At 40.0% G+C, this 14181-nt stretch overlaps 1 protein-coding gene across 4 annotated transcripts in view; it reads left to right on the plus strand.

Moving 5' to 3' along the window:
• arid1b (AT-rich interactive domain 1B) overlaps nucleotides 1-14181 on the plus strand; it is an 84576-nt gene that overhangs the window by 48499 nt on the left and 21896 nt on the right. For 3 of the 4 annotated variants that reach the window (XM_084433059.1, XM_084433061.1, XM_084433062.1), the window contains exons 6-9: nucleotides 998-1087; nucleotides 4813-4983; nucleotides 11320-11662; nucleotides 12762-12902. In XM_084433059.1, coding sequence (XP_084289185.1) covers nucleotides 998-1087; nucleotides 4813-4983; nucleotides 11320-11662; nucleotides 12762-12902 — 745 coding nt within the window. The remainder of the gene's footprint in view (nucleotides 1-997; nucleotides 1088-4812; nucleotides 4984-11319; nucleotides 11663-12761; nucleotides 12903-14181) is intronic. The other variant, XM_084433060.1, reaches the window with a different exon arrangement.

Genomic DNA, 14181 nt, shown 5'->3' on the forward strand with positions numbered 1-14181 from the left:
TCACATGCTTCTCGTTTAATTCCTTCCACTGTGGAGCAGTCGGAGGGCGAGTTGTTTGAGCTCCATTCAGCAGTGGGTCAGCGGCAGGATTCAAGCTGGCTTTAAAACAAGTCGCTCCATCATTAAAATAGTTTTGAAAGTCTGTTAGCAGTTTGGAGTCACTTTGACACAATTACTGTCCTGCTGTGCGCTGCATTGTTAGCCGGCTTCTTTGATAGCCGGGCAGCGGAGGGCTTTGTGCAGCTGAAACTGCTGTTTTTCCTTTCCGTTCTGAATGTCACTAACAAGGTCCACAGGAGAGCGTTTACCCCGCTGCACACAAAACTGCCTCATCTCTACTGGGAGCACCATTGGCCATTAACCGCATACAAGGCTGGCCCTGACATGTGATCTGTGTGCCATTACTGGAGAATGAATATCTCCGCATTTACACACATACGCGTTCTGTACATACAGGCGTACAAAGTTGCTCCTGGGACAGAAACAATGAGCCTTAAACACCTCCCATGGGATGTTTGGTTAGATATTCTGCCCTCAATGCTAATTTGTCTGATATTTATCATGAAAAGCAGCTCTTTTATGAGACCACTAACTGTGTTTGTGGTTTTGTGCATGTGCACTGCAAAAATATGTGTCTTGATCAGTATTTTTGTCTTGCTTCCCAGTAAAATATCCTTAAAACAAGATAAAGATGTTAAGATTCTTTTTTAGAGAATATATCATGAGGTAAGTTTATCATTTTTTTAAATTGTTTTAGACAATAAATCCAACAAAATTGACATTTAATTGTGTATATATAATAATAATAATAATAATAATAAAAACATTAGAAACAGTATCTTGAAAATCTGAAAACAACTTTTGAAGTAAATTTATCTTGTTTTGATAATTAGATATTTTAAACTTAAACTAGACAAAAATACTGATTAAGGAAATGAGTGTACATTAAAAGATTTTGGGTTTACGCACACATGTACATACCCCCCCCCACACACAGGTACACAGATGGCCCCTCAGACCCCGGGGAACGTTCCAGACGTGGGTTCCCATTCCTCTCACAGTCAGTCGCCCATGTCTCAGGAGAGAGGTGAGTTGATTTCCCGCTGTAACATTGCGGCTCACACTGACTCTATTTACAGCTATCAAGAAAAGGAGATTTTTTACTAATATCCGACATCTGTCCGCTTGCTTTCCAGCATTCACTTCAGAGGAATAAACTCAATTGTGTGATGTATATTAACACCTGCTATATATTTTCCTCCTCCATTGATATGAGGAGCTATGAGAGTGCTGGTGCTTTGATTGAGAGCTCAAGTATGAAAATGTGTTTGTTCAGAGCTGTAGTAAGCAATAACTATTATTGTAATTTCAGTTATTTTCACCTATGCAAGTCAATCACAATAAGATTTACTGACACCAGAAGGTCAACATGAAATCAAAGTTGACCTAATTTATACTTTGTGAAAACATTGTCCCATCTTATAGTGCACAATTTACCAGTGCACCTTGTGCTAAAGAAAATCCGTGTAAACTTGTGATGGCAAATTAAGATTTTGACCTGTCTCCCTGTCCAGGTCAAATGAGTTGGTGCTGGCAGTGTTTCAGGAGGGCAGTAGTCATCCACAACTTACACTCAGATCTGGTTTCAGTCTTATATTGAATGCCCGCTCATAATGATCCAGTCATATGTTACTTGTTCGTTTTTGTTTTTGTTTCACTTAGATATATAACAAATTGCCAAAATAAAATGGGTTGCAAATACCCCTTTAAATATATATAATAAAAAACAACAAAAAACAAAACATTGGCTGACTTGATCAGACATTTTAGTAGACGATTAAAAAACCCCAGCTTTAACCCCAATTCCCTGTCACGGTGTTGCTTTTTCTGACTATACAAAGGCAAATACATTAAAACAAAAAAAGTCAAATCTGAATACATTTACAGGCTGTTGTTGACTAATAATTGCAAGACCGTCACAGATTTTTTTATATAAAAAATAAAAAAATAAATGTGTGTGTGTATATATATATATATATATATATATACAGTGAGGAAAATAAGTATTTGAACACCCTGCTATTTTGCAAGTTCTCCCACTTGGAAATCATGGAGGGGTCTGAAATTGTCATCGTAGGTGCATGTCCACTGTGAGAGACATAATCTAAAAAAAAAAATCCAGAAATCACAATATATGATTTTTTTTACTATTTATTTGTATGATACAGCTGCAAATAAGTAGCCTGACTTCGTCATACTCATATTCTAGTCAGAATGTGAGTCTGATACTGCTCCATAGGGCTTTGATTATGGGGCGTGTCTCAACTGAACCAGGAAAAAAAAAAACTCTACACTCAATTGGATAGACCTACAACCAATCAGAGCAACGGAGTAAATGACGCATGTTCTTCATTCATATTTTCAACCAACAAAATGTCGCGGCTCTCTGTTCCTCTTTTAAAATGAATGCGCTGTGGATATCTTCTATAACAGACGCGATGGCGGAATCTACACATGATGTTTCATAAACAAAGTTCGGGAGGAACACGTACAAATAATCAATCCAATATCAACTTGTCATCAAACAATACCATGTCTAACGTTACCCTATATCAGCATGAGGAAGCATATTCACTCTGTCAACTTACCTAACACTCCTTGACAGTTTTTCAGCATCCCTCCACCATCCCGAATCCTCACTCTTGTCTTGGCTTGTTCTCTCACAACCAGAAATACCGGGTGGAGTATGGCTACCGAGCCCACATCCCTCTCCTCGGACAGCACGTCATATACGCATCTGACTTATTTGTGTGAACTCGTGAAATCGAATATACGCATTTATTCTATCTGACTTATTTGCAAGTGTGAACTCGTGAAATCTCAATTCTCCAGCGGCAGTCTTCTTTGTTGTAAACTAATTCAAATCAAGCGCTCTTTGGTGACGTGGGTGATTACGTAACCGCAGATCATCTGTCCATCATCGATTAAAGCCCGCCCTGGCAATTTGATTGGCCCGGCCTTCTGGGAGCCGAGCATAATTACTCCTCAACGGATCGAGTCCAGACCGAACTTCCCGGCCAAAAAATGTTGTGGGCGGGGGTTCGGGCTGGCACCCAGGCTAGCAAATAAGTATTTGAACGCCTGTCTATCAGCTAGAATTCTGACCCTCAAAGACCTGTTAGTCTGCCTTTAAAATGTCCACCTCCACTCCATTTATTATTCTAAATTAGATGCACCTGTTTGAGGTCGTTAGCTGCATAAAGACATCTGTCCACCCCATACAATCAGTAAGAATCCAACTACTAACATGGCCAAGACCAAAGAGCTGTCCAAAGACACTAGAGACAAAATTGTACACCTCCACAAGGCTGGAAAGGGCTACGGGGAAATTGCCAAGCAGCTTGGGTGAAAAAAGGTCCACTGTTGGAGCAATCATTAGAAAATGGAAGAAGCTAAACATGACTGTCAATCTCCCTTGGACTGGGGCTCCATGCAAGATCTCACCTCGTGGGGTCTCAATGATCCTAAGAAAGGTGAGAAATCAGTCCAGAACTACATGGGAGGAGCTGGTCAATGACCTAAAAAGAGCTGGGACCACCGTTTCCAAGGTTACTGTTGGTAATACACTAAGACGTCATGGTTTGAAATCATGCATGGCACGGAAGGTTCCCCTGCTTAAACCAGCACATGTCAAGGCCCGTCTTAAGTTTGCCAATGACCATTTGGATGATCCAGAGGAGTCATGGGAGAAAGTCATGTGGTCAGATGAGACCAAAATAGAACTTTTTGGTCATAATTCCACTAAACGTGTTTGGAGGAAGAAGAATGATGAGTACCATCCCAAGAACACCATCCCTACTGTGAAGCAGAGGGGTGGTAGCATCATGCTTTGGGGGTGTTTTTCTGCACATGGGACAGGGCGACTGCACTGTATTAAGGAGAGGATGACCGGGGCCATGTATTGCGAGATTTTGGGGAAAGACCTCCTTCCCTCAGTTAGAGCATTGAAGATGGGTCGAGGCTGGGTCTTCCAACATGACAATGACCCGAAGCACACAGCCAGGATAACCAAGGAGTGGCTCTGTAAGAAGCATATCAAGGTTCTGGCGTGGCCTAGCCAGTCTCCAGACCTAAACCCAATAGAGAATCTTTGGAGGGAGCTAAAACTCCGTGTTTCTCAGCGACAGCCCAGAAACCTGACTGATCTAGAGAAGATCTGTGTGGAGGAGTGGGCCAAAATCCCTCCTGCAGTGTGTGCAAACCTGGTGAAAAACTACAGGAAACGTTTGACCTCTGTAATTGCAAACAATGGCTACTGTACCAAATATTAACATTGATTTTCTCAGGTGTTCAAATACTTATTTGCAGCTGTATTATACAAATAAATAGTTAAAAAAATCATACATTGTGATTTCTGGATTTTTTTTTTTTGATTATGTCTCTCACAGTGGACATGCACCTACGATGACAATTTCAGACCCCTCCATGATTTCTAAGTGGGAGAACTTGCAAAATAGCAGGGTGTTCAAATACTTATTTTCCTCACTGTGTGTATATATATATATATATATATATATATATATATATATATATATTTATATATTTATACTGGTAAGTTCGAAGTAGCATTTATTATAACATACTGCATATGGGTGATTCATACTGAAAAACGTATATATACTAATAATACTGAATAAAAACCATACACTATGCAAAGTAGTATATATTAATTTGAACACTTTTCTTTAAACTATTTACAGAAAACACTTGTTTTTGTTGTTATGAGTAATCTTTTCCGGTTTTACTTTTTAGGATTTGCACCTAACATGCAGCGGAATGCACCTGGTCCCCAGTTTGGAGGCCAGCAGGCTGGACCTTCTATGTCCCCACACTCCTGTCCCACTGGCCCTATGCAGCATAATGTGGGCTCTTATCAGCTGGGCCCCTCTTATGGGCCCCAGAGTGGCCAGTATGGCCCTTCAGGTAACACACTCGCATTCCCAGTTCTTCTGCTTGCAAACATTTGAAATTTTTGTTTAGGTGAGGATTTCTTCCTCTAATTGTCTGGTGTGAATATGCACTAAAATGGTCCATACATCTTGTGCACTATATTACAAGTCTTCGATAGCTTTATGTGATGAACATACAAAAAATTTGTATTCACATATAAATGTAATTTTTGTCATCGCTTCGACATACATTCACTCATACTGATAAGACATGCGAGAGCCAATGTTGTTATACAGTACATCATTGACAACAAGCCTAGCGCAATAGTTTAAGGCACCAAAGGTAAATATATGACTCTCATTTTGTGTTCCACGGAAGAAAGAATGTAATCTGGGTTTGGAATGACATGTGAGTGAGTAAATGACAGAAACTAATACTTGTGGTTTCACAAACAGGGCTTGGATTTGCCAGGATTTGGCCTTAGTTCAATTAGGACATTTAAGTAGCTTTTATAAACATGCCTTAGAAAAAACATTACTGGTAAAAAACATTTCATCTGGAGATAAAACAATGACATATTTTAAGATATGTCAGTGCAAGTTGCTTTCAGTTTAGACAACTCAAACATGCATTTTAGTCTGGGACCAGGCTTTAAGCCTCGTCTGTGAAAACGGGGGAAAGTGTCTGTTGTTGTTTCAGCTGTGTGCGTCTGTGCAAGAGACCCCATTAACAGGGCTCAGCAGTAATTCATCATGAATGTTATGGTGTGCAGATGTAATAAATGAATAGCTGCTAAGCATGCCTTTATAATGTCATGGCCTCCACTCTGCCTGATTGATAGTCCCTGTTGTCCTGTACTCTAATTCAAATGACTGACAGCCAGCTCAAGACAACAGGGGTGCATCGTGCTGCCGCTGTTGCAGGCCTGACACTGACTGAGCTATAGCGGCAGTCGACCGCAGAATTGTTTACACAGATTGATGGGATCCATGAAAAGATGCCTCAGTCAATTCATAGTTTGGAAGAACATAAAATTAAACATTTAATTGTTTCCTGAAGTCTACTTATAATGCAAACATTAATAATTGTGTTTTTTTTTAAACCATTTTCCTCTCTCTCTCTCTCTCTCTCTCTCACCCGTAGACTTGTTTCATACATCTTGTTTTACACTGATTCATTTTGGCGCCTATATTAACAGGCAGCAGGGCTTGCACTGCGTTCATCAGTAGCCTGATCTTGATGGAAATGCTCTTATAACCCAGGGGCATAGTGGCTCAGTGTATAGCGCTGTGGCCACAGCAAGAAGGTCCTCGGTTTGAGTTCTGGCTGAGCCAGAAGGCTTTTCTTTGTATAACACAATCCAAAGACAAGAGGTGAATGAGAGGTGATTCTAAGGCTATGTTCACACTTTCAGTCCAAATCCGATTATTTGTGTATCCGATTGGAATCTGATCAAAAATGATTGAATAATAATAATAATAACTGCAACATGGAGGGGTTTGCAAGAGAGATGTTGTCTTATTTAAATTGTACAACATGACAATGTGTAGCCGCTGCCACACTGGTCTACTGCGTCTTCTGAGGCAGCGGCAGAACCGTAGGAGGCTGGTATGCACAGCTTTTTTCCATGCTGTCGTCTCTGTCGGTTTACAAACATTGCTCTGTTATATTGTCATTTTCTGCTCGTCCGGCACTTTGGAACAACACAGCCTTGTTTCTGCAGCGACTTTCAGCATGTTTCCTATAACAACATCTGATGTTTACATGGCGTGAGGAAGTCACATAAACCACGCAAAATCCGATCAGAGCGGTCAGACTGGATTTCAAACCACATATGGATGTAGCTTGAAACGGATTTGTAAAAATCGCATTTCACATGATTTTTTGCCATTCACACTAGCTAAATCTGATCGGATTTCAATCGGATATGCACAAAAATCAGATTTGGACTGACAGTCTGAATGTAGCCTAAGTTGTCCGTAGGTGTGAAAGCATGTGTGTAAGCCCTGTGATGAACTGGCCATCCGTCCAGGGTGTTACCCTGCTTATGACCCAAGACACTGGGGTAGAGTTCAGCATCACCACAACCCCAATAGGACAAGCAGTTTGGAAAATGGATGGATAGGTACATGTGGACCCCCATCTTATATAAATTATTTTTCATAATAATCAAGTTTTAGCTACTGTACCTTTAAGACTTCTAAATGTTAATTACCTTTATGATTGGCTAACCTGTTCACATATGAAACTGACCAATGTAAGTCACACTTACATTCATCAGGGACACTCATTTTGTTGAATAGTGGGTTGATGTGTAAAGACAACGTCTCACTAGCCAACCCAAAACAACTAGATTTTGGTCAGGATTGTCTCACCTGCCGACTGTATTTGATGAAATCTCGCCCTCTTCTGTTGGAGGTCTGTCACACACTGCGATTAGAAATAGCAGAGGGATGACACCCTTTGAGTTTTCTCTCCAAGAAGCAGGACAACTGATTGTTACTTGTTGATGGTTTGTTGACAACAGTTTCTCTCTCAGACTCAAGCAGGACAATATATTGTTGCTTCTTCAGAGGCTCATTGGTCACTGCCATGGCCAAATGATCACCCCACCGACTGAACGATCATTTCGACCGAAACAGAAGTTGATTTCTAGTCAGTAAGTCCATTAACTCAGCAGGGAGTTGAGTCACTGCGGCTGTTAAGGCTCCCCTGCTGAGAGCCGATTCTCCATCAACTATGTAAATGAGGATTATGATTGAAAATCTGCTGGAAAATCAGCTGGTGTAAACATTGGCAGTCATACAGTGCGTTCAGAAAGTATTCAGACTCCTTCATTTTGATCACAACATTCTACACTCCATACTACCATAATGACAAGGCTAAACCCAGATTTGTGATAACTGAAAATGTATTACAAAGAAAAACCTGACATATCACATTGCATTGTATTCATTGCAAGTATTCAGACCCTTAACACATTATTTAAGTTGAAGCACCTTTGGCATGCACTACAGCCTCAAGACAAGCTTTGCACACCTGGATTTGAGGGATTTTCTGTCATTCTCACCTGGAGATCCTCTTAAGCACTCTTAAGTTGGATGGGGAACGTTCAAGTCCGGGATCTGGCTGGGCCAGACATTTACAGAGTTGCCCTTAAGCCACTCTTGCATGTCTTGGCTGTGTGCTTAGGGTCATTGCCTTGCTGGAAGGTGAACCTTTGACCCATCTGTGCTCCTTAGGACTCTTAAAGATATCTTCTGTATTTTGTTGTGTTCAGCTTTCCTTTTACCCTGACCATTCCCCCAGTCCCTGCCACTCATGAACACCCTCTTAGCATGATACTTCAACCACTGTGGTTGGAATGGTATTGTCTAGGTTGAGTGGTGCCTGGTTTCCTCCAGACATGACGCTTGTAATCGAGAATCTTGTTTCTCACAGTCTTTTAGGTGTCCTTTTTGCAAATTCCAAGCATATTGGTGTAGTGATGGTTGTCTTTCTCCTGTCTCCATGCATGATCTCTGGAGCTCAATCAGAGTGACCATCAGTTTCTTGGTCACCAAGGCCCTTCTCCCCGATTGCACAGTTTGGCTGGGCTGCAAGCTTTAGGAAGATTATTTAATTAAGAAAATTTAGAAAAATTAAAGAACCCTTTAATGCAGCAGAATTATTTGTAGCCTTCCCCAGATCTGTGCCTCAACACAGTCTTGTCAGTTCATTTGACATATATATACACATACAGGTGTGTGCCTTTCCAAATCATGTCCCATCGAATTAATTTGTCACAGGTGGACTTCAATCAGAGGGTAGATACATATGGAGCGAATTATGTGCCATAATTAAACAAACAAATCCAGCGTTTTGCAAACAAACTCGATCTACTTCGCAAAGGAAAACTCGACTCGCAAACAAACTCGATCTGCTTTGCAAAGGAAAACTCGACTCGCAAACAAACTCGATCTGCTTTGCAAAGGAAAACTCGACTCGCAAACAAACTGAAAGCAATGTGCAAGTACAAAGGTCAGTTTGAGTGAAAATGCAGTGGAGTAACAAATATGTATTGTGTTTTACAAATATAAATAAATGAGCCAAGATAATATTTGTTCAATGTTACATGCAATTTGTAGAATGGTTTGTATTTATTTGTGATGTATTATCTTGGCTCATTTATTTATATTTGTAAAACACAATACATATTTGTTACTCCACTGCATTTTCACTCAAACTGACCTTTGTACTTGCACATTGCTTTCTGTTTGTTTGCGAGTCGAGTTTTCCTTTGCGAAGTAGATCGAGTTTGTTTGCAAAATGCTGGATTTGTTTGTTTAATTATGGCACATAATTCGCTCCATAGATACATCCTCAAAGATGATCTGGAGAAATGTGATGTACCCAAGTTAAATTTTCATAGTACATGATTTGAATACTTCAGTCAGTGTGATATTTCAGTGTTTTTTTTTTTTCGTTTTTTTTTCATTTGTAACGTTAGGACAAATCTAGTTTTGGCTTTGTCATTACGAGGTATGGATTGAAAATTGTAACTTAAAAGCATTTTAGCATAAGGTTGGGCTTATGGATTTTAAAGTGTATTTGATCTGCAGAGATTCAAGGAAAACCCCCCTTTAAATAGTGAATTGTCATTGACTCGAAGCTTAGTTGTTGATGTGAATTGAGTTGAAGGCAGGGAAAGTGGGAAGTTCTGTTGTGTCAGAACAATCTTTGGCATTTTGTGTAGCTGAATTATAGAAACATGGGTCTTTAAAACAAGGTGAGATACACATCTTTGTAGCTCACAGTAGCATCAAATTGTGTTGCCATGTCCCAAACCCTCTGTCATCTATGCATCGCTCACGGCACTGTCAGAAGGGCATCCGCCTGTATCCTTCAGATTCATGGCATCTTTCCCTCTTTTTCACCTGAGGGAATGTTGGGATTAACAGGGCTGGAGGAAAGTCACCACAGAGTGTCTGACAGCAGTACGGCATTTCTGTGTAATTGGCATTGCTCCAGGTCCACTTCTACATCCTTGCAGACTGGAGTGTCCGTTCTCCCCACCGTGAAGGAGCTTGTTAAGGGTCTCAGTGTAACTACAGAACAGGGGCAAAAAGCCAGCATCCCCCTTCCTTTCCTCTCAACCTGTTTAATGTGATTTTGGAATACATTTTTAGCTCCCCTTTTTTTACACTGGGAAAGTGTAAAACATGCCAAGACTCTCTGATTTCCACAGGGAACTCTTGAAACCTGAATGAGCCAGAGATCTCAATGTTTCGACAGCTTGAGGAATGGAAATCCCAGTTCTAATTGTGACTGAAACGTTGCTTGGCAAGCTCCTCCTGCCAAGCAGCGATCTGGGCACGATTAAATTTATGCCCATTATGCACATCAGCATATTAGACGGAACTCCACGTGGTGGACATGATGTCTCGTCCCCTGAGAATCTTGATGAGAGAAACTGGGCGTCCAGTGGGTGCCAGGTTGAATGTCCTCAGACTGTTGATCTTGAAACATGTCATGAGGAGACATACTTCATTAACAACGGGCTCTCTGATGGCTTGCTGGGGCTTTGGTCCCACACTAGTTTTGAAGAATGTCAATTTGGCTGAAATGTGTCCAGCCTTCACTGGCTTCCAATACTCTCCCTCAAAGATCTGATAATTTGACTTCCTGAGTAGGAACAGAGAAAGAAAAGAATAATGTATGCAGAATTTAGACTTCAAAGAGAAGAGAAAATGGACCCAAAAAATCTGTTATTTACACATCCTCATGTCATTCCAATCCTCATGAAATTATTCCATCTGTATAATTTCATGAATATCTATTACATTGTGAATCACTTAGCCGTTTAACGAAGCTCCCAAGAGTGTGAGCAAAAAACTACATAGGGCTCGCTTAAGTGTTCTGATCAGGTTTGGTGAAAAGCAACCTGATATTTAAGCAATTTTTATGTAAAAATTGTGGCTTCCGTCCGTGTTCCCATGTTGGCATCCAGTGCATCAAAGAAAAAATCCAATAAAATGATTGCCATTCATTAGGGGTCCAAAATTTTTAATTGACCAAAGCCAAGATTGATAACATTACTGAAGCACATTGTGAATACGATTGCTTGGTTGTCTGTAAGAATAAAAGAAGGGAAAGGTAACTGTAAATTCAGCACAGCAATAGCACTCAGTTTGGAAACACACACAACCTATTTTTTTGCATTTAAAAAACACCTATAGGAAGCGAATATGGAATGATATCAAAAGAGTGCAGGGCTCTTAAGATGTGTTTTGCATCAAGGTCATGCATTGCATTTTTTCTTTTATATTTCCTGAGATGTACTTGATGGTATTAGGACTTTTACATAAAAACTGTCTGGTTTATCTCCAGGTAACTACCCACGGCCTCCTAACTATGGCGGAGCACCAGGTGCCAACTACAGTGGCCCTGGCCCTGGCATGAGCAACAGTCTTGGCATGAATGCCAGCAGTCCAATGCATGGGCAGGGTCCAGGGCAACCCTGTGGCTCTATGACTACGGCTCGAGGACCAGGGCATGCAGCCGGTGGCCGGCCTTACACTGCAGGCTCCAGCAGTGTGGCTCCGACCTCTCCCAACATGCCTCAGTCGGCTGGCCCAGGGATGGGCCCACCTCCTCTCAACGTCAGCCGCAAACCCCATGAGAGTAGCCCTGCATCTGCCCAGCAGAACCCAATCCCCTCGGGCCAGGCCAGGTAAATAAGAGCCTTCATTCATTTTAAGTGCCTTTCTGCTTCACTAGAACAAGATGTTTTGGTCATGTTTGGTCTAGATTTCATCCATAATTAAATGGATAGGTCACCCAAAAATGAAAATTACCATTACAAAACCTGTATGACTTACTATCTTCTGCGGAGCACAAAAGAAGATATTTTGAATGATCTTGGTAGCCAAACAGATTTGGTTACTATTGAGTTCCATTGTATGTACAACATTTGTATGAGACATTTCTTAAAATATTTCACAGAGGAAATACAGTCATACAGGTTTTATTTTGGGGTAAACAAGCCCTTTAAGGTTACAAAATAATCCCTCAGTTAAAAACAAATTAATTCCAATTCAATTCCAGTTGGGGAAATCTGGCATTAATGGAAAAAAAAAACGATTTTCTTTTAATTTGTAATTTTCTTTACACATTACAAAATAAATAATATTTTGGACATATAAAATTTCAATTAGTAGTTGCGCTCCAAATAGATTCTTATAGCCAATACCAATTTATTGCTGATTGATACCGATACTGTTTATTTAAGCTTTTATCAGGAGCTCTGTCATAACCAATTATGCAAGCTCTCTGCTCATGGAGCTTAAAATGCCTAAATACTGCATATTCAATCATTTAATTTACAATAGCATTCACCACCTTTTCACTGGATGCTGTTAATATTGATAACCCCTTTTATTTGTTTTCCTGTGATTCAATAAGGGGAACGCGTTCTCATGTGAGGCAAGAGAGGAGAGAGAACAGCAAATGTGTGTGGTCGAGTGCTGTTAATGCCATTTATTCAGATAGATATTTATTTTGTCATATTCCCTATACCCTCCAGAAGCATTTATGATTCAGAACGGTACTGCTTTGTAACTTTTATGCTCCCTCAATTTGTCATTTTGCTTATCCCTCACTGGTTGGCCTCTACTGGACAGTCAATGCAGATTTTATGTCACCAAATAATGCTAAGGGCAGGATTTGGGACAGGGCCAAACATGATATTATTCAGTGCACCTTTGAGTTTTCATTTGTATTGAAAGTGAACAGGCACCAAGGAGACCTTTATGCTCTTCCCCCTGCTTCAGGCCTCCCTTTGGCAGGTCCCCTGTGTACCCCGGCCTGTCTGGGCCTGGGGGGCGGCCAGCCTCCTTCCCTATCCCTCACCCCCATCACCCTCACTACAGTCCTGCGCAAGGCCAGGGCCAGCCTCACACTGAGCTGTTTGGGTAGGTTTAAGATTGGACCCCTGGCTGGATGGCTTCACTCTGCTTGAGTCTGCTCGCATCCGCTAGAAACGGCACAAGCCAAGTGCTATGCATTAGCTTCTCCTTTCTTCTCCACCACGGCTATGTTTTATTCTGAGCATTTAAGAAGACTAATCATATAGCTTTCACAAAGACAGGAGAAGAATCCTCTGGAGAAAACAGCAAAATGTTCTGTAGATTGAAGAACTGAAGCAGCAGCTTGTGTAGCTCAGAGATAAAGTGGAGTGGAAGACTAAAAAGGTTTAAAGGAATCGTTCACCCAAGGATAAAAATATATATATATTGTTCTTTATGTACTAATACTTGTCTTTTCCAACATCTGTAAACTGTTTTTTCTTCTTTTGTGGAACGCAAAAGGGGAATTTTTGAAGAATGTTAACTCAGCTTTTTTCCATTAAAATACATTCAGATTTAAAATTGACGCAGTTGAGAAACTATAGTAGAAGGGAGTATTTTCAGTGAATAATGACTTATATTTTGGTCTTTATTATTATTAATTATACAGTTTCACTTTATTTTAAGACTTTTAACACTTTGTGTAATTACAGTGTAATTATACAAAGAATGCCGAGTAATATTAATTAACTACATGTACTATTATATAATAAGTTTTGGGTTAGGGTTAGTTGCTTGTGATTATGCATAATATGCTGTTATAATTAAGTATATATAAGAAGTTTAACAGGGACACTAAAATAAAGTGTTACAAATTCTACTTGTGTTCCATGAAAAAATGTAACAGGATATGAGTTTGGAGAAACATGGATTCAGTTTTGTGAACTTGTCCTTTAAGATATAATCAAAGAGTTTTTTTTTTTCTGATCAGATTAACTTTTATTTATTTTATTTTTTTATAACTGCTTACTACACCTTTAAAACAAATCATATTGCAATTCTACAAATATTGCAAGTGCTGACATAAACATTTAACTTTTCATTTCTGCTTTTAAAGTCTAAAAGGCATATTGAAACATCAGCTCTCATGTTCAGCAGGGTGTGTAAATACTTCAAATTATAACAATGCTTTTGGTCTCCAAACTAAGCATGTTTCGATCACTTATTTTCTGTTTCTGGATTTAAAAGTGGACATTTTGTTGAGACAGAAATGAACCAAGTGTAAAAACTGTTTATCTTGGCCCTACGTGTGCATGGTGTCACAGCCATTTTAATAATCTCATAAGGCTATATTATTCTAATTAATAATTGGGTAGCCCTAGTGCAGTTTCTAGTTCGAGTCGAG

Source organism: Rutilus rutilus (genome assembly GCF_951802725.1).
Source record: "Rutilus rutilus genome assembly, chromosome: 15".
Taxonomy (NCBI): domain Eukaryota; kingdom Metazoa; phylum Chordata; class Actinopteri; order Cypriniformes; family Leuciscidae; genus Rutilus; species Rutilus rutilus.